The sequence below is a fragment of the Bufo bufo genome, chromosome 1, assembly GCF_905171765.1.
Source record: "Bufo bufo chromosome 1, aBufBuf1.1, whole genome shotgun sequence".
Classification (NCBI taxonomy): domain Eukaryota; kingdom Metazoa; phylum Chordata; class Amphibia; order Anura; family Bufonidae; genus Bufo; species Bufo bufo.
In genome coordinates, this window is record NC_053389.1 from 117,676,028 (window position 1) to 117,698,245 (window position 22,218).

General features: G+C 44.2%; 1 protein-coding gene across 1 annotated transcript in view; it reads left to right on the top strand.

Annotated features, from left to right (window-relative positions):
* The window catches only part of CLDN19 (claudin 19), a 37,196-nt gene extending 16,468 nt beyond the window's left edge, over positions 1–20,728 (top strand). The window contains exons 2-5 of the mRNA XM_040428662.1: positions 193–357; positions 1,668–1,752; positions 6,277–6,426; positions 19,221–20,728. Of these exons, the coding sequence (XP_040284596.1) occupies positions 193–357; positions 1,668–1,752; positions 6,277–6,426; positions 19,221–19,263 (443 nt within the window). The 3' untranslated portion in view covers positions 19,264–20,728. The remainder of the gene's footprint in view (positions 1–192; positions 358–1,667; positions 1,753–6,276; positions 6,427–19,220) is intronic.
* Positions 20,729–22,218: the final 1,490 nt, after the last annotated feature.

The following is a 22,218-nucleotide window of genomic DNA, read 5'->3' on the forward strand; positions in this document are numbered from 1 at the left end:
AATTCTAGAATTTCATAGATTTGTCATCTCAACCCAAAATTCCGAAAATCAGATAAATCATCTCCTCAAGTAAGCAAAATCTTTAGAAATACCTGTGTGGATCAATAATCTGTAGGTCTACATTAGCCAAAAGGTCTTTCCTCTAAAACTTTACTATATCAGTTCATGTATATCTCTATACTTATCCTGCAGTTCATATCCAGGCGACGAGGGCTCTCATGGTGGTGGCCATGCTGCTGGGATTCATTGGAATCATTATCAGTGTTGTTGGAATGAAATGTACTAAAGTGGGTGACAACAATCCCGTCACAAAAAGCAGAATCGCGGTGTCAGGAGGCATCCTCTTCTTACTTGCAGGTAATACATCGAAAAATGTTTAAAGTATTTTTAAATGTGGATGCTATGGTGCTATGCTTCTTTACATGAGGTCCATAGTTCACAGTAAAATTACCAGTAATCATTCCGAGGGACTGAGGCGACCCTCATGGGTCTCCTGCATGGGAGTAGGAGTAGAGTGTACCATCTGTCCCTCAGTATGCTATGCAAAGTCTTCAAAAGTACAGTCATGTCACTTGCCCCGGCCTATCGGGCCTTGGTGGTTTCAGTCCACACTGGCAAACTCTTTACAGATGCAGGTTAAAAAAGAACACATAGTCAAGCCATTTAGAAGCAATTAGGTGTCATGAGGAGTTGTGATGCCACCAATGAGATCAGGTCACTGGTGGATCCTCAACCTCCCAGATGGTAGGAGTTGTTCACACGTTTCAATGTATGCACCGGTTCCTGGCACATGTGGCCCCATTGAGCCAGCTTATACAAAAAGTGTGCCCATTGCCAGGTTGGTATATCTCTTTTTCACTTTAGGGAATAGCATCAGCGATAAAAATAAAGTATACTCTGCAGTATATGGCTACAATGAGGTCCTATGGGCAAAGAATGCCATGGTATGTCTATCCATTGGCATACATTGGAGCCTTCTGTCGGCTACATGCCAGGTAATACTCCAGAACCATACCTCCAATGAAAGGCACAAAAGCAACGTGAACAGAGCCTAGCGTATTGTGAACTATGGAAATGTGAATATATGGCTTGTATAACACACATTGCCATTGACGGTTCAGTATTTTCATTGGAGCCATGGGCTTAGCTATAGGGGAAGCAGGGGAAGTTGCTGCTTTGGGGCCTGAGCTCATAAGGGGCCCACCTAGGAAGAGGATTAAAATATTTATTGTCTGGGCCACCTCAACAGTATCATAAAATTAAATTATATACAATGACACTGTAGGAAATCAGAGTTGCACAGAAAAAGGGGGTTGTGAAGAAGTTTCTGGGGGGGGCATTCAAAAATTGGCTGTGGGGCCCAGTCATTTATGGTTACGCCACTGATTGGAGCCCAGGTACACCTCTCCTTCAACTCCATAACAAGCACTGATGTTATAGATGTCATCTCAACCCATGTTTCTGTGTTATGCTTGGCCAAAAGGGGACTGATCCTCAGGGTCCTTAATGAATCAGGCCATCCCCAGTAAAAGTTTGGGTATCCAGGCCACCGGCTCTGTCTATGTTACCTTTACACTGGCCAAACAGAATTCATTTTGAGCCTACAGACTGCTGAGATAAAAATCCTGTACTGTAATACTTGACGTCATCTTTTCCTTTTTCCTCAGGTCTGCTGACGTTAATAGCCGTCTCTTGGTACGCCACTCAGGTCACTCATGACTTCTTTAACCCGAATACTCCAGTGAATGCACGGTAAGGTGACATATGGAAATTCCTCCATGAGAATTAAATAACGATGACCTTTCCTCAGGATAGGTCATGAATATCGGATCAGTGGGTGTCCAACCCTCTGCACCCCCACCAATCAGCTTCTCCCTGCAGGCTCTCTAACTAGCACTGTGAATGGAACTGGAAGCACAGCTCCATGCAAAGTGTAGTGGCCGTGCCTGGTTACTGCAGCTAAGCTTCCACTGAAGTGAATGGGAGCTGAACTGTAGAACCCAGCATGACCACTACACTTTGAACGGAGCTGTGCTCGAAAGAACTAGTTCCAGCTGATTGTTGGGGGCACGGGGTGTCAGACCCTCACCAATCAGAAAATAATGACCTATCCTGAGGATAGGTGATCAATATCAGGAGTCTGGAAAACCCCTTTTATACTGGCACAAGATAGAGATACTCCTTCATTTCTAGTCTAAGGGAACTAGAGAAGTGATCTGATATTTTCCTACTGCTGCTCCACTTTTCGCCTACATTAGATATGACAAATATGGGTCAAATAATGTCTCTATAGAAACTGTCTACACCTAAGCTGAGTGCTGACCTGTAAGGTATACTGCACCTCATAGTCGTCCCAATTCCTGTACAGTTGTCCACTTTTACAACCAAGAGGGGCAGGGACAGCAGAAAAAGGTAAGTCTGTATATCATACTGGCCAACATTTGACCTACTGCCTCTGAAAAAAGGGATAGTGACATTTTTGGACATTATCCTAACCCTTTAAACACTCCTATCCGTTTTGTACATGCCCCCCTGCCCCTGTCATTATGGTACCATGCCCCTCCGTTATGACGCCAAGCCCATATGTTTGTGCGCCAGGGTTGCATCTACTGACACAGAATTCTTGGGCCTTATGCATTTAAAGTATATGGAGGGCTTCCTTCCTGGAGAAAGCAGTGCTCCATGCTGGGGACTTGACAGCTCTTCGAGGAGTCCAGGAGGCCTCCTCTTTTTCTGGGAGCCTACTGGATGGTCCAAGAATGTTGGCAAGTATGGTTTATATACTGTGTCCAATGAGCAGCCAGTACGATTAAAGGGGTGTACGGGATTAGAAAAACATGGCAGCTTTTTTCCAGAAAAGTCTGATACTGCAGCTTGGCTCCATTAATGTGATCAGGACTCAGCTGCAATACCAGAGACAACCTATGGACAGGCATGGCACTGTTTTTGGATAAAAAGCAGCCATATTTTTTAATCCTGTACAACCCCTTTAATGTAAATAGGGCATGTGATCAAAGAATGGCTCTCCATCCCTGCAACCACAATCACCAGCCAACCAAACCTACCTAAAAATATAAGGGGGGTAGGGAGAATACACAGAGGGGATGTGTCATTGTATAGAGCACCCCAACGCTGATATGCAACACCATTGAAAATTGGTAATTTTCACTCTCTATTCTGCATATATTGAAGGGGATGGCCCACAAACAACATTTACTATTTATCCACAGAAGGCGTAATCACAATTTAATCACCGGGGTCCAACCACTGGATCCCCACCGATCATGGGGACAGGGATTCCTGAGTCCTCTGTCTGAATGAAATGATATCAAGGAATGGTGGGTGCACATGAGCAGTACCCTTCCATTCACACAGGGGGTTCATGATCTTGTGATCATGGGGGACTCAGCAGTCAGACCACAGAGATCATACATTAGGTGTGGATAGATGATAATTGTTGTTCGTTGTCCTGTTTGCGGGGGCAGTTACTTTTTCACATGAATGATAGAGGTGCCAAATAAGTTTACTTTCTTAGAGGGCTGTGTCTGGTATTGCAGCTCATAGTTATTTAAGTGAATTAGGTTAAGCTTCATTAGTGGCGCTGAGTCTAGTAAAACTGTGAAGGAGCATTGACATTGCCCCCTTCTATTCTTGTGTTTTATGGAAATGCTATCAAGGTTTAAACTTCTCACGTGGCCCTGTAATAACATCGCAGATTTCAGGCTTAGAAAAAGGTCTAAATGTAAGACAGCCCGACTGCTAGGAAGCTGTCTTACATTTAGAACTGGAGAAGGATCCGCCGAAGTTAGGGGTTTCTAAAGATTTTTTAACCCAAAATGAGTAAAAGACAATCATAAAAAATTGCCCCCAAAGGTGTATCCTCAGGATAGGTCATCACTCTCATAGCTGTGGAGGGCTGACTCCGGGCACCCCTGCATATCAGCTGTTTGAAGGGCCGCAGCGCTCAGATGACCGCAGCAGCCTCTTCCTAGTATGCCAAGGACAATGCTATACATTGTATATTGGCTGTCCTTGGTATTGTAGCTCCATCCAATTTAGGCCTCATGCACACGACCAGTCCGCAAATCGCGTATCCGCAAAACACGGATGGCTTGCGTGTGCGTTTTGCAATTTGCGAAACGGCACGGACAGCCCTTGATATAACTGGCTATTCTTGTCCGCAAAACGCGGACAAGAATAGGACAGGTTATATTTTTTTTGCGGACAACGGAACGGAGCAACGAATGCGGACAGCACACGGAGTGCTGTCCGCATCTTTTGCGGCCCCATTGAAGTGAATAGGTCCGCATCCGAGCCGCCAAAACTGCGCCTTGGATGCGGACCAAAACAACGGCCGTGTACATGAGGCCTTACTTGAATGGTTCTTAAAGGGCTTGAAGTAAAAATAAAGATAAGACATCATACAGTACATGACAACCTCTTTATAACAAAGCTAGAACCAGCCCTGTACCTCACATGGGTCCAGAGATCTCCACACTCACTGCTCTAATTGCTCTGTTAGATTATCTTCAGCCTGGCATCTCTGCCAACGTGTCCTTCCTGCTGCAGCTCTCCTCCTGTACCTGCCACAGCTTCTAACAGAACATATGGCTGGTGACAGTTGAAGATTTCAACTGAGCATGTGCGACCAGCTCAGTAACATGGACATAAAATGAGGAAAAGAACAAACAGCAGGTGGCGCTATACAGATACATTTTATTGAACAACTCACTGGCTATACTAAATTATTAATTACATGCAATTACAAAAGTATTCAGATCCAGGTGCTGGTTTGGAAAATGTAGAATATGCTTTGTGACACAATCCCTTTAACTGCACATAGGCCATATGACCAAAGAAAGTGATGTCACAGGCAGAGAAAGACGGTGGGGTTGTAGGGAGTAGGACGCCCACTAGTCAGATATTGTTAAAGGGGTTATCCCTCAAAAAACTCCACCTGCCATGGATGATTGACAGCTTTCTTCCAAATCTGTGTATAGGGAGAAAGTTAGGAATCAGAGGCAGAGAGGTGGACGGGGTAGCTCATGAATATCAAGGACTCCAGACTGAGAAGACTTCAGTGTCGGCTCACGCTGAAGCTGCTCACCAATGATTTTACGAAAACTACTTTACGAAAACAAAAAAAAGATAAATTATTTTTTATTGCTTCTTGTATTTTAAGCCTTTGGTAAATTGCCAAAAAGTAAACTTCCCACCTTTATTCTACAATGTCATTCATACAAATCCTTACGTTCATATGCACTTTTAAGAGTTAGTGTAATTCACAGCAATATACAGAGAATGTGCTGCCAAGAATTGGAAGACGATGAAATTTACAAGGTGCTTGGAATGTCTCCATTTTGAGAAATTATAGTTCAGGAAGGAAATGAGGGGGGGGGAGGAGGGTCTACAATGCACAGAGCCATAGTAATATTGCAAAATGTAGAAGTTCCTTTTAAGATTCTCTAGAACAGTGAAATGAAGATGCTATTACAAACTGACCATTCATCGTTTCTCTATAAATCTTGAGCTCAAGGCAAGTCAGTACATTTAAGTGCACCAAGGGCGGGCCCAAGACACTCTGTGCGCCATTGTTCCTCCTGATTAGTCTGTCAGCCCCTCCCACAGAATTTTGATTAACCCGGACAGACGAGATGACTATGTAGGAGGAGCAAAGGTGCACCAAGTGGCTTGGGTCAACTCTCGGTGCACTTAGCTGCTCATTTGCATATAGATTGTAACTACCTTTTCTCCAGACTGAAGCAACAGATCATTAAGTGAACAGTATCATTACATTAAGCTGGGCTAGCCCTACAAGGCATTGTGCCTAGTCTAAAGGGGTTATCCAAGTCTAATAAACACCTCCCAGAGTGGCTGACCCATGTTGGTGAACATACTTATCTCGTCCCTGCCACTGGGTTCGGTGTCGGCTCCCGGCCCGGCTCCTTCTCTCCCTGCAGCACTGAAAACAACATCTATCAATGGGAGGACACGTGACCGCTGCAGCCAATTACAGATCGCAGCATCAGAGAGAGGAAGAGCCGGAACGGGAGCGACAGACACAGAAGCCAGTGGCGGAGACCAGTACGGATATCCACTGTGGGTCGGCCACTCTGGGAGGTGTTTATTAGTCTTAGATAACCCCTTTAACGCTCGATTTCCTGGCGACAAACTCCTTTTAAGAACAATATAGTCACAATGCACCATGTTTCAACCATAATGTGGAAATCTCCCAGTCTACAATATCCTTCTTATAAACCCATTCTTGTATTGCAGGTATGAATTTGGCTCCGCATTATTCGTGGGGTGGGCCGCAGCCAGTCTCACCATGCTGGGAGGATCCTTTCTGTGCTGCTCATGTCCCAGTGGAGAGAGGCAAGGGCAACAATATTACAGACAGTCCCAACCATCAGCAACAACCAGAGAGTATGTGTAACACCCAGCCCAATTCAACTTATCCTAGTGCGCGGCGTCTCCACGTGTTCTCATCTCAGCCATGCCCAATGAGATGATGTGACTTATTACTCCTGTTTTTATACAGTTCATGTTCTTTATATTTTATTTTTAATTTTTCATATCTTAATATTTTGTAAATAAATTTAGCCTAATAACCCATCAATTATTATTACTGCCAAAGTTTTCAATGAACGGCTGCTATATCATTTGACTGATGTAATTTTTAAAAGGGGGACATTGAGAAGGCACCAGTTCTCCTGTGAGCACTTTGGCCTTCTCCCCATTCACTTCAATGGGGCTGAGTGCGGTGCAAAGCACAGCCGCTATGCATTGTACCGCCCTGTGCTTGATAACCACAGAGAAGGCCACGGCATTCACAGGAGCACTGGTGCCTTTTTAAACAGCTGATCGGCGAGGGTCCCACGTGCCTTTAGAGGCATTCCGTTATTCATTCCGTCCTAATAGAAGTCTATGGGCTGCATAACGGATCCGTCCCGTTTCCTTTATGCAGGAGAGGACTCCCCAGCATAACGGAAACGGGACGGGTCTGTTTTTCAGCCCATAGACTTCTATTATGACGGAATGAATAACAGAATGCCTCTAAAGGCATTCCGTCATAGAATTGCATAACGGAATCCATAACGCAATTTACCTTTTACCAGTAAACGAAGCGTGAACGAATTAGGTGTAGTTAGAGGATAGGTCATTAATATCAAAATCCCAGAAAACCCCTTTAATTTTCTGTGACACTATTAAAATCTTAAAATCCTGCAGTTTTCACACTAGCCACTAGGCCTAATAATATGATGAGACTCCGTGTTCTGTACAGGCTACGTTTTAGTAGTCATCTCATTATCATCAAAGATTACAATGACAAATAGCGCCTCTGTATAGAAAAGAGAGGATCCACCATTTACAATAGGTGACATCACAGCTCCTCCTGACCTCTGCACAGGTCACAGCTTAAAAAAATCTCCAAAAGAAAACAATGAAGTCCCGTTCAATTAAAGTCTATTATGTCTATGGCCCATGTGGCAGCTCTCAAATAACAGAAAGTCTTGACTTATTTTAGGCCTTGTGGCAGGGCCGATGCAAGGATTTTTGCCAACACAAGCAAAGCTACATTTTGGTGGCCCCGCCCCCGCAGCTCACCTGGCCCTGGTCCCGTCTGCAGCAGCTGGCTTCTGCTGTGTGTGGTCCTGGTATCTTCTCTCTGCTTCAGACAATCGCTGGTTTGAGGACCGTTTTTTTCGCCCTCTAGGTTTTAGAGGAGGATAATAAAAACATATTTTCCATTACACCTCAGGTCAGACCAGCCAATCAGACCCCCAATATTCATCAGACCTCAGCTCTCAGCCCCAATCAGACCCCCAATGTTAATCAGACCTCAGATCAGAACCCAATGTCAGACATCAGCCCCCATCCATGAGCCCCCCATGTCAGCCATTAATCCCCCCATGTCAGCCATTAGCCCCCAATGTCAGCCATCTGCCCCCATGTAAGCAATCAAGCCCCCATGTAAGCCATCAGCCCACGATGTCACATTTCTCCCCCTCCATGTCAAATCACCCCCTATGTCACATCAGCCCTCCATGTCACATTTCCCCCCTCCATGTCATATTTCTCCCCCTCCTTTTTGCATAATCCCCTCTGTCACATCACCCCCCATGTCACATTTCTCCCCCCATGTCAGATATCTCCCCCTCCATGTCACATTTCTCCCTCTCAAAGCCTCAATGTCACATTTTCCCCCTCCATGTCAAATCACCTATGTCACATCAGCACTCCATGTCACATTTCTCCCCCTCCATCCATGTCACATTTCTCCCCCTCCAAGCCATGTCACATCACCCCCTTCGTGTCACATCATGATCACATCATTACCCCCTATTGTGTCACATTTCTCCCTCCCATGGCACATCATCTTCCCCCTGGCCAGCCCTGGCCCTATCCCCATGTCACAGACTACAGACTCCCATCATGTCACCCCCCCCCTCCCTCCATTTATGATTGTTGTTTTTGTAAAAAAAATTTTTAAACACATTCTTAAACACAAGAAGGTTCATTTTTCCGCCCTTCCCCAGAGTGCGCCCTAAGGCAGCCGCTTGGTCTGCCTTATTGTAGCACCGGCCCTGCCTTGTGGCCAGGGTTCATGGGCGGATTGGGAACCTAAAGAGGCCCTGGAAAAAAAACTAAAAGTGGCCCCATGTTGTAGGTGGGTTCAGATAGACAGAAGACAGGCCAAAACAAGTAGCCAAGGAAAACTGAAGTAGGCGGGGCCAGCAATACTGTAGTGCAGCGCAGAATACGCCCTAGCAGAACCAAATACCACAGGACAGCACAAAATACTGATTCCCTCACCACAGTATTCAACTGTATCACCATCATGAGGACAGTAATACAGTTGAGTTCAGGATGGCACCTGTGGCCGTTCAGCATCAGATTATTACGTACCTGGCCTGTGGCCATCAAGAGGGCTTCAGTGGCCCCCTGGGAATCGTCCCACTGGGAAATTTCCTTGCAGAGTCTATGGCCAATTTTCCCCTGCCAGGGTTGCCAACCAGAATTTTTCTTTTTTCTGGACAACTCATCCGAAAATCATGGACAGCCAACCTTTTTACTGATAAATTGGAAAACCATAATAAAGATTATAAGTAACACACATGTATATCTCAATATACTGATAAGCCTCAGGTTGACAACCCTACTTGTAGCCAGTGTGAAAATTGCAGGATTCTAGTGTTATTTTTTAAATATAAATAATGATAGAAAATTAAAGAAAACATCAAAACTTAAAAAAAGTTCTACATAAAAGCTTTACTTAAACAATAGGTCGTTTTCTGATGACACATTCCCTTTAAGCAAGTGTTAACTGTAAATCAGTGAATCCCTTTTCTGTTTGTCGAGGAGTATCATGTGACATTAGAAAACTTGCCTGACTAGGACCGTAAAAAGAAAATAATAAATCTTAATTATATGTTGCAATTAAAATTGGAGTCACAACCTCTCATTTGTAACTTATAGTGTTCAGGCAGGGTATAACCCCAGACAATGGGAAGAGGTATAATGAGTTTAGCGTTTGTGCTTACTTTCTCAAGCTCAATAAAATGTGTAAAGCTCGAGTATCCCTCATATACCCTATAAAAGAATGGGTTACACTACATCAGCCTGTAATGGCAGCCATGTACCCATAACAGTCAACATTGTGTTAGAACATAGTAGTCACCATGTTGCTGTAGCACATACATTACAGTACCCGTTCCAGTGTGGAGCCGGTAAGTAGTGTTGCTACACTTAACTGCCTATTTGACAAACGGCTAGAGGGACCAGCTGATCTTGACCAGGACCTTAGTTTGTATGGTCTAGACTGGAATGACCTAGTGCACTCTCATCTACACTATTCCTGGTGTACTAGTCCCCTAGACTTTCTAAATCTACAGTATCACCCGCTCAACGCGTATCTGTGCAAGAGTAACCTCGCACGTCATCAGGAGCAGGTGTAGTAGCAGAGTATTGATTGCTGAATATCTGTCGATACTCTGCTACTACACCTGCTCCTGATGACGTGCACCAGGAATAGTGTAGATGAGAGTGCACTAGGTCATTCCTCAGGGATGCCCAACCTGCGGCCCTCCTGATGTGCAAAACTTAACTCCCAGCATGCCTGGACAGCCTATAGCTATCAGTCTACAGCAGGGCATTGTGGAAGTTGTAGTTTTACAACAGCTGGAGGGCCGCAGGTTGAGCATCCCTGCTCTAGACCATAAGTTCCTGGTCAAGACCAGCTGGTCCCTCTAGCTGTTTGTCAAATAATGGAAATTATACCTCTCCCCATTGTCTGGGGTTATACCCTGCCTGAACACTATAAGTTACAAATGAGAGGTCGTGACTCCAATTTTAATTGCAACATATAATAAAGATTTATTATTTTCTTTTTACCGTCCTAGTCAGGCAAGTTTTCTAATGTGAATATTGAGGACGTATACCGTTGACCATTTTCGATTGTATTAAGTATCATGTGACTCCAGAACTCCTTTATAAGAAAGGAACCATTTGGGTCCATTCAGCCTAGATGGTAGCACTGTTTTACCTACAGAACACACTATGGGGCTCATTTACTAAAAACTGGTGCTTCACGCTAGTCTTAGTAAAAGTCCCACTAGAGAAAGCTGCAACCAATTTGTGAAGAGGTGCAACCAAATTGGATGAAGCTTTCTTTGTGCCAGAAACTGAAACTCACGCCAGCGAGATGATGGATTGGATGAATTGTTATATTAAATGTGTGGAACACCAGTGGCTCCACCCCTTCTGTTAATCTAAATCCGCTTTTTCAAAAAGTGGCAAGAGCAATGTAAAACAAAAAGTTTACGCCAAAAACCTGGCGTAAAGATATTGTAAATGTGATTGATTCTCTATTTGTTTTCGAATGGACACTCAGACAGGAAGGTCCACACACTAAAGGTGGCCATACATTTAATAGCTGTGAGCCAAACATGTTTTTTCAGTGGGGAGAGGAGAATAAGCTAACTTTAGACCCCTCTGGCAGTGGCTTATCTCCCGTGAGTACAAAGGATTGGGCATATTGAAATCAACATGCCCAATCCTTCTTTGCCCAACCTTTCTCCCGCCATACTTGATGGATAATCATCTGATCCTGCCAAAATCTGCAGATTGAATCTACATTCATCTAATGACTATGGGCACCCTAATTGGAGTTACACATACACATGCCCAAAATACTGGAAAGCACAGATGGTCAGTGCTGCGACTGTCAGTCAATATACACTTTTTTCCATATGAAGCTTTTAATTGAACATTTACATGGTTTGTCCATAGGATAATCCCAGTTTTTGAACCCTCAAAAGGGTGAGGTTTTACTTAAATGGGTGTAACTTGTGTAGATGTGGGTAGGACCAGTTGGGTACAGTTGATTTCAGTAGGCCATTTTGGAAATCTAAATTTGGGATTATCACCCAATAATTCACAAGGAGCCGCGTTGACTGGCTTGTTCAGGATATCCTACGTGGCTAATTTCCTGTAACAGCAAGAGAAGTTACATTCATCAGCCCCATGTAAAGCATGACCCATGGGAGATAAAGTACATTCTCATTGCTAACCTCTAGAAACAATTTATATACAAATTATTTAAATATCAGAAATTTTAGCCCATAAATGATAAATAATTAAGGTCCAGTTTCAAATTATTTCTATTTAGAGCTAGATTTTGCATCGGAGCCACTGAGCCTCACCCATGGCAATTGTGTCACATATGGAGGGGAAATGACCAATGACCATGCTAGATATTTTTGGTGGGTAGTCAGCTGTAACTTAAATTTTATCAAATTTTTCATAAATTTGCAAAATTTTATCCTAATTTATAAAATTTTACAGTTATTATATGATCGGACATTGTAATACTATTGAATCAGGTGGTTTATGCTTGTGCATGGTAGTAAATGTTTGTAATGCTTTCGGTGAAAGGTAGACGGCCCACTAGATGTCCATCTGACGACCAGGTTACATCTCGTGTCTATGACCAACTTCAACTCCATTTTCAATGGAGGCAAATACACATTCTTATAAAAAAAAGATCCTACTTACATTTGATCTGTAGTACATCCAACCTCCATCATATGTTAGTGAACAGCTTTACTGGGGCAACTAGATTAGTGGTACATACCCAGTATGACATTTGTTTCCATCCTATCCTGCTGAAAACTTTTTGGTAATTCAAAAATGTCACTTGGAATTCCATAACTTTATAATGATTTACAGAGGTTTAGCTTTAAAGTGTAACTGCTGTTTCAATTTTTATACTGTATACCCTACAGTATATGTGGATTTGTGTTTTAAAATTTAATCATTTTCTGTTTCACATGATAACTCCTACAAATGTGTGCCACTTTACCAATCTGCAGGCCTCTTCTCACAGCGTTGTCATGTGCAGGCCATCTCCTCTATCTTAGGCCTCTTTCTCACCAACGTGTGATGGCCGTGCCTGTGCTGCGGACGGCAAAATGCAGGGGCATCAACCGTGGGCCACTTGAATGGGGTCCACGATCCGTCCGTTCTGCAAAAACATAGGAAAAGTTCTATATTTTTACGGAACGGAACCCCACGAAAGCACTCCGTAGTGCTTCCGTTCCGTGGTTCTGTTCCGCACCTCCGGATTTGCGGACCCATTCAAGTGAATGGGTCCGCATCCGTGATGTGGAATGCACACGGCCGGTGTCCCGTGTATTGCGGACCCGCCATGTGCGGGCCGCAATACGGCCACGGGGGACACACGGTCGTGTGCAAGAGGCCTTATAAACATGAGACGGATCGTTCACAGGAACGTGTGAAGCCCATGCTGTGGACCGCAAATTGCGGTCCGCAATGCAGGGGCACAGTCCGTGGGCAGGCGCATGGGGATTGCAGACCCATTCACTTGAATAGGTCCGCAATCCTTCTGTTCCGCAAAAAGATAGAGCAAGTTCTATCTGTTTGCGGTGCGGAACGGAACCCCAGAAAGTACTCCGTAGTGCTTCTGTAGTGTTCCGTTCCATTCCATTCTTCCGTTCCGCATTTCCGGATTTGCGGACCTATTGAAATGAATGGGTCCGCATCCGTGATGCGGAATGCCCATGGAACGATGCTCTTTTATTGCGGATATGCCCTTTTATCCGCAAATGCAGTCCGCAATACGGCAACAGGCATCACAAATTTGTGTGAATGAGCCCTAAGTGAAAATGTATTATTTACCCTCCCTTTAGCCCCAGCTACCTTTTTGCCTGTCACCTCTCCTGCTGTTCCCCCATGTGTCCGCTTCCCTTTCCCCCATTCCCTGCTGGAGGGGAGAGCTGTGTTGGAGCTGGGTAGGAGGAACTAGGTGAGTATTTGGCTGTATAACTAAAGTATAGGGGGCACCCATTGCTGCAAAAACATAGTCTAGGGCAGAGGTGGGCAAACTTTTTGACTCGTGGGCCACAATGGGTTCATATATTGGACCCGGGGGCCGGGCCAAGAGTAGATGGTTGCTAAGGCATAAAAGTCTGGAGCTAGCTTTGTTGTTGCAATTCGCAGAATAGATACTGTGCCAGGATATAGGGCCCCCATAGTGCCCCCCCCTCTTCTCCATAGTCCCCCCCATACTGTGCCAATTTATAGGGCCCCCATAGTGCTTCCTATTTTCTCTATAGTGCCCCCCATATTGTCCCAGTATATAGGGCCCCCATAGTGCTTCCCCTCTTCTCCATAGTGCCCCCCCATACTGTGCCAATATATAGGGCCCCCATAGTGCTTCCCCTCTTCTCCATAGTGCCCCCCTATACTGTGCCAATATATAGGGCCCCCATAGTGCTTCCCCTCTTCTCCATAGTGGCCCCCATATTTTGGCAGTATATAGGGCCCCCACCCCCTTCTTGCCACAGTATACTATAAATAATAAAAACAATAAACACATATACTTACCTTATGCTGCTGTCAGTGATGTGATGCAGGCCTGTGTCCAGCTCTGTACGGCTCAGGCGGCCTTTAGCCTTTCAGTGGAACGGGCAAGGGAGATGCCTCTCCCCTGCTCCTCCGCACCATTCATCTGTATCGCTGTCCTGAGGACGGCGATACAGATGAATATGGAGATGAGCGCTTCCACAATGGAATCGCTCATCTCCACTCCTGCTGCCTCCGGACAGCTCTGCGGGCCGGATAAAAAGGTCAGCCGGGCCGTAGTTTGCCCATCACTGGTTTAAGGGCACCTGGCTGCAAAACTATTGTATAGCAGCACTTGGCTGCAAAACTATTGTATGGGGGCACCTGTCTGCAGAAATATTGTATAGGGGGGCACCTGGCTGCAAAGCTATTGTATGGGGGCAGTGGCTGCAAAATATTATATAGGGGCACCAGGCTGAAAAATAATATTGTATGGGGGCACCTGGCTAAAATAAAAATTGTATAGGGGGCACCTAGCTGCAAAACTATTGTATGGAGCACCTGACTGGAAAACTATTGTATGAGGGCACCTGGCTGCAAAATAATTCTATGGGGGAACCTGGCTGCAAAACTATTGTATGGGGACACCTAGCTGCAAAACTATTATATGGGGACACCTAGCTGCAAAACTATTGTATTAGGGTACCTGGCTGCAAAAATATTGTATAGGGGGCACCTGGCTGCAAAACTATTGTATGGGGGCACCTGGCTGAAAAACAATTGTATGGGGACACCAGGCTGTAAAACTATTGTATAGGGGGCAATGGCTGCAATAATATTATATAGGGGGCACCTGGCTGAAAAAAAGATATTGTATAGGGGGCATCTGGCTGCAAAACTATTGTATGGGGGCACTGGCTAGAATAAATATTGTATAGGGGGCACCTAGCTGCAAAACTATTGTATAGGGGCACCTGACTGGAAAACTATTGTATGAGGGCACCTGGCTGCAAAATAATTCTATGGGGGAACCTGGCTGCAAAACAATTGTTTGGGGACACCTGGCTGCAAAGTAATTGTATGGGGGGCACTGACTGCAAAAATATTATATAGCGGGAAACTGGCTGAAAAAAAAAATGTTTAGGGGCACCTGGCTGCAGAAATACTGTGTAGGGGGCACCTGGCTGCAGTAATATTGTATAGGGGGCACCTGGTTGCAGAAATATTGAATAGGGGGCACCTGGCTGCAGAAATATTATATAGGGGTCACCTGGCTGCAAAACAATTGTATGGGGGCACCTGGCTGCAAAACTATTGTATGAGGGCACCTGGCTGCAAAAATATTGTATAGGGGGCACCTGGCTGAAAAACTATTGTATGGGGACACCTGGCTGCAAAATTATTGTATGGGGACACCAGGCTGCAAAACAATTGTATAAGGACACCTGGCTGCAAAACTATTGTATTAGGGGCACTGGCTGCAAAAATATTATAGAGGGGCCCCTAGCTGAAAAATATATTGTATGGGGGCACCTGGCTGAAATAAATATTGTGTAGGGGGCTCCTGGCTGAAAAAAAATGTTGTATAGGGGACACCTGGCTGCAAAACTATTGTATGGGGGCACCAGGCTGCAAAACTATTGTATGGGGACACCTGGCTGCAAAAAATTGTATGGGGGGCACTGGCAGCAAAAATATTATATAGGGGGCACCTGGCTGAAAAAACAATATTGTGTAGTGGGCACCTGGCTGCAGAAATATTAAATAGGGGGCACCTGGCTGAAAAAAATATTGTATGGGGGCACCTGGCTGCAAAACTATTGTATGGGGCACCTGGCTGAAAAAAATATTGTATAGGGGGCACCTGGCTGCAAAACTATTGTATTCGGGCACTTGGCTGCAAAAATATTGTATGGGGGCACCTGGCTGCAGAAATATTGTATAGGGGGCACCTGGCTGAAAAAAATATTGTACAGGGGGCACCTGGCTGCAAAACTATTGTATTGGGGCACCTGGCTGCAAAGATATTGTATGGGGGCACCTGGCTGCAGAAATATTGTATAGGGGGCACCTGGCTGCAAAACTATTGTATTGGGGCACTTGGCTGCAAAAATATTGTATGGGGGCACCTGGCTGCAGAAATATTGTATAGGGGGCACCTGGCTGCAAAACTATTGTATTGGGGCACTTGGCTGCAAAAATATTGTATGGGGGCACCTGGCTGCAGAAATATTGTATAGGGGGCACCTGGCTGCAAAACTATTGCATGGGGGCACCTGGCTGCAAAACTATTGTATGGGGGCACCTGGCTGCAAAACAATTGTTTGGGGACACCTGGCTGCGAAACAATTGTATGGGGGCACCTGGCTGCAAAACAATTGTTTGGGGACACCTGGCTGCGAAACAATTGTATGGGAGCACCTGGCTGCAAAAATATTGTATGAGGGCACCTGGCTGCAAAACTATTTTATGGGGGCATTGGCTGCAGAAATATTGTATAGGGGGCTCCTGGCTGGAAAAAAAATATTGTATAGGGGCACCTGGCTGCAAAAATATTGTATGGGGCACCTGGCTGCAGAAATATTGTATAGGGGGCACCTGGCTGCAAAACTATTGCATGGGGGCACCTGGCTGCAAAACTATTGTATGGGGGCACCTGGCTGCAAAACTATTGTATGGGGGCACCTGGCTGCGAAACAATTGTATGGGGGCACCTGGCTGCAAAACAATTGTTTGGGGACACCTGGCTGCGAAACAATTGTATGGGGGCACCTGGCTGCAAAAATATTGTATGAGGGCACCTGGCTGCAAAACTATTTTATGGGGGCATTGGCTGCAGAAATATTGTATAGGGGGCTCCTGGCTGGAAAAAAAATATTGTATAGGGGCACCTGGCTGCAAAAATATTGTATGGGGCACCTGGCTGCAAAACTATTTTATGGGGGCATTGGTTGCAGAAATATTGTATAGGGGGCACCTGGCTGGAAAAAAATATTGTATAGGGGAACCTGGCTGCAAAACTATTGTGTGGGGCACCTAGCTGCAAAACAATTGTATGGGGACACCTGGCTGCAAAACAATTGTATGGGGGCACCTGGCTGAAAAAATATTGTATGGGGGCACCTGGCTGAAAAAATATTGTATGGGGGCACCTGGCTGAAAGAAATATTTGTATGGGGACACCTAGCTGCAAAACTATTGTATAGGAGCACCTGGTTGCAAAACAATTGTATGGGGGAACCTGGCTGCAAAACTATTGTATGGGGGGGCACTGGCTGCAAAAATATTATATAGGGGGCACCTGGCTGAAAAAAGATATTGTATAGGGGGCACCTTGCTACAGAAATCTTGTATAGGGGCATCTGGCTGAAAGAAATATTGTATATGGGGCACCTGGCTGCAAAACTATTGTATGGGGGCACCTGGCTGCAAAACTATTGTATGGGGGCACCTGGCTGCAAAACAATTGTTTGGGGACACCTGGCTGCGAAACAATTGTATGGGGGCACCTGGCTGCAAAAATATTGTATGAGGGCACCTGGCTGCAAAACTATTTTATGGGGGCATTGGCTGCAGAAATATTGTATGGGGGCACCTGGCTGGAAAAAAAATATTGTAAAGGGGCACCTGGCTGCAAAACTATTGTATGGGGCACCTAGCTGAAAAAACAATATTGTGTAGTGGGCACCTGGCTGCAGAAATATTAAATAGGGGGCACCTGGCTGAAAAAAAAAATATTGTATAGGGGAACCTGGCTGCAAAACTATTGTATGGGGCACCTGGCTGCAAAACTATTGTGTAGGGCACCTGGCTGCAAAATAATTGTATGGGGGCACCTGGCTGAAAGAAATATTTGTATGGGGACACCTAGCTGCAAAACTATTGTATGGGGGCACCTGGCTGAAAAAATATTGTATGGGGGAACCTGGCTGCAAAACTATTGTATGGGGGGCACTGGCTGCAAAAATATTATATAGGGGGCACCTGGCTGAAAAAAAGATATTGTATAGGGGGCACCTCGCTACAGAAATATTGTATAGGGGCATCTGGCTGAAAGAAATATTGTATATGGGGCACCTGGCTGCAAAACAATTGTATGGGGGGCACTGACTGCTAAAATATTAAAATATAATATATTGGGAACCTGGCTGAAAAAAATAATTGTATCGGGGCACCTGGCTGCAGAAATACTGTATAGGGGGCACCCGGCTGCAGAAATACTGTATAGGGGGCACCCGGCTGCAGAAATACTGTATAGGGGGCACCCGGCTGCAATGATATTGTATAGGGGGCACCTGGTTGCAGGCATATTGTATAGAGGGCACCTGGCTGCAGAAATATTGTATAGGGGGTCACCTGGCTGCAAAACTATTGTATGAGGGCTCCTGGCTGCAGAAATATTGTATAGGGGACACCTGGCTGAAAAAAATATTGTATAGGGGGCACCTGGCTGCAAAACTATTTTATGGGGACACCTGGCTGCAGGACTATTGTATATAGCTATACACAAATAGCTAATTAAACACCAAGAGACACTAATATTTTGCCAAAATCACGATATCATCTACAAAACCTGCATCTTAGCCTGAATGGTGTATTATTTGCAGGGCAAAGGACCTGTGAGACAATCATGTGAACTACAGAACCAATCAGATATTAAAAATCCTTTTCCCTTTACTACACAGTCTGGCAGCCTGCTTGCATGAATAGTTAGCTCTAAAGCATTAAAAAGTAGCCCTAATAAAGCCACTACAACTAACTATGCCTCTGCATCCTGCCCCTACATCCCTTGCTCAGTTGTTTGCTTAACCTGACAACCTGCAAAAGTCCAGGTATGTAATTACTGATAATGCCAAATATTACCCACATATTCCTCCCACTGTATGTATGATGGCAATAATGTCAAAGCTCCTGGAGTCCATGGTACTTGCTGCTTGCAGCGTTTTGGTGTCCGTCTGACGAAACTGAGCCAAACTGATCCGTTCTGACACACAATGTAAGTCAATGGGGACGGATCTGTTTTCACTGACACAATATAAAACGGATCCATCCTCCATTAACTTAACGTCTTGGCTATGTTAAAGATAATACAATCTGATCTGTTCTGAACGGATGCAGATGGTTGAATTATCGGAACGGATCCGTCTGTGCAGATCCATGACGGATCCACACCAAACGCGAGTGTGAAAGTAGCCTAACAGTGACATCTAAATGAAAAAATAACATAGTGGATACACAAAAATAAAAAATAAATCTATTTTTTCTAAGGTTACTAGGGAAATCAGTATACAGATACTGATATGATATAAAATATCCATAATTTTGTTTTGTAATTTGATCATTCTTTTATCTAGAATTACAAAAGTCCCTATAAAGAAAAAAGAAGAGACAAGTTAATGTGAGAGCCCATCGTGAAAGCCATGTTGAAAATGTTTTGGAAAGGAAACAATGGAAGATCCTGGAAATGGAACAAGGATTATTTCCTCCTACAAACAGACTGTTGCTTTACTGAAAGACTTTCGCTTTAAAGAAGTTGTGGCAGATTTATTGTAATTGTGAGGAGTTCAAAGTAGAAGAAACTTTTATAGTCAGGGTTATCCTACAAAACACTATCCCCTACTTGTGTCCTTTAAAGCCTTCTTCACTGTAGTGTCTTATAAATGTTACGAGTACTGTCCTAACTTCCCACTACCATCCTATAAATCCTACTCTGCAATGGTGCCCTATGAACCCTTCTCCTCGTCATGGTCTTCTAGACAGTAAAACCCATTCCCCGTTGGTATCCTAAAACCAATACTTCGCAATAAAATTCCCAATTGTGTTCTACTTCTCCCATTATCTTGTGAACTTTACAGTAGTGTCCCATACAACTCCCTGCCTAGTGGTGCCTCTAGTCCTTGGTTGTGTCCTATAAACCTTTGTCTCCAGTAGTATTCTATAGATCCTACTTTATTCTATGTCCCATAATCCAAAGTCCCTTATTTTGTCTTACTAGGGCTTCTCCTCTATAATGTTCAGCTAAACTTTACTCTATTATCTTACAAAGCTTACTCCCAATGGTCTCTTATAAACCTCAGTCCCTATCTGTGACCTATAAAGTCTTCCCTCCAGCAGTGTTTAATAAACCTTCTCCCCTCCATAGGCCTATAAACCCTTCTCCCCAGCTGTAGCCAATACACATTTCTCTCCAGTAGTGTTCAATGAACGCTTCTCCTCCATAGTATCCTACAAACCCTATTCTTCAGTAAATCCTACTGCCTAGTAGAGTTCTATACACCTTACTTATTGTGGAAGAGAGTCCTTGAAGCCCTCCTCTTCTGCGGTGTCCTATATGCACTTGTATGCTATGAACTTCACAATATGGTAGTGTCCTATAAATCCTTCTCCATGTTCTCCTACTCACCAGTAGTGTCCTGTACACTTTACTCAGAGGTGGTTTCCCGTAAACCCAATCTCCTCCAGAACTTACTGAATAATTCAAATAGTGTCTAAGGAGGCATTTTATTTCCTGCGACCTCACCAGCCACAGAATTATATTACCTGAAGTATAAGCACTGCCGACTTTATAAAATGTTGTAAGGGTTTTTATTCATTTTTAGTTTTTGGATTTCAAAGAAAAGCAGCACAAAACCTTCTTCTGGAGAGCTTCGGTTATACTACATTTGCCATCGCCTTCTTAACATAGTAAATCAAGAATGTGTTATTGTATTTTCCTGCAAACAGTCTGAAGGTCACCTTTGATAAAATAACAATTTAACGTCCAATTTTTTCATAAGGAATTGTAAATATTAGACATAGAATGAAGAACATGTATAATGTTTTGCTGTGAATGTAACTTTTTTGTCAACTAATAAATAAAATGAAGGTATTGAGCTGTTATAGTTCCCAATTTCACATTTATGTTAGAGGGTATTCCCATCTGGGACATTGCGCTAGGCCAGATAGGTGGGACCTGCACTGCAATTTACTATATAAGCTTATCTTACATATCTACATTTGGACAGTTAGCTAGAGATGGAGCACAAAGCACAGGACGCTCATTCGGCCGACAGCTATCTCTCTTGATCCCCCCATCCCCACCATACATATACATGCTCGGCTTGGCATCTATGTGCTATGAAAGGGAGAGGGGAGAAAGCTGCGGCGAGACACCTCTGGTGTGCGGCTTATCTCCTCGAGAACAAAATGTTCTGGTATATTAAAGGATAACTGTAATTTTTTTTTTTATTTGCTAGTTTATTAGAGCTAGGCATGTATACATGATTTAGTCTTTAGTTACAGACTACAATTAATCCCTGCGTAGTCTGAAGCTAGCCATACACTGAAGATCTATGTCAGCCGAACCCGCCAGTTTCCACAGGATTGGCCAACCATCTAATGTGTATGAGGGCCTCCTGACTCTCCTCCAACATAAGATTTGGATTTTAAAGGATAACTGTCATATTTTCATCAAAAAATCTATTATAGCATATGTGACTGCTACAGCAGCATTATACATAAAGCAATCTTTATGTTTCCTCACTTACCACTGTTTTCCTTGAGTTATCCCCTTAGTTACGGCTGTTTTGAATCCTACATTATAAGGATCTTCTCAAGATGGCTCCTCTGCCAGTTCTCTGAGGGCAAAACTGCTTTCCCTCAGGTCACATACAAACTTGTTGTGGCCAACAGCTTCCTGCTAGCCAATCAGATTGGATTACTGAGAGACACGCCTCCTCACTCTGAAGCCTAATGCAGGCATGCAGTGTGAAGGACCGCCCCTCCGTCTTCCTATCCTGAGACAGATGAGCCATAGCAACGGTCTTTTAAGGGAGCAGTGGAAAGGGACAGAGGACATTAATGAAAGCTGTTATTATAAGGTAATTACAGATCTTTTGGCAATCATTGACATGAAAATATACAGTAGGTCTGCAGTAGACACTAAATAATAAGATATTTTTAATCAAGACAAATTTTAGATGCAATAGCACAATAAACAAAGGTGAAAATACCCTTGACATTTAAAAGTATGCCTACTGCAAATACCATAAAGAATATTTCAGCTTCAGAGCTAAGGTACTATCTTGAAGGGATACTCCAGGATGATCACCTACTTAAAGGGGTTGTACATGGCATCTTTTTGTCCCAAAAACAGTGCCACACATGTCCATGGGTGTTGTGTGGTACTGTCCCTAAGCCCTGTTCATTTCAATGAAGCTGCAACATCAGATACAACCCATGGGCAGGAGTGTTGCTGCTTTTTTTCTAATCCTGTGACCCCCTTAAGGTCCATGTGATTCTTCTCTGAAATAACGGACTGTTCATCACATGGAGATGCCTTAGCCGCAGCCTGCAGAGAGCCCCACAGGTGAT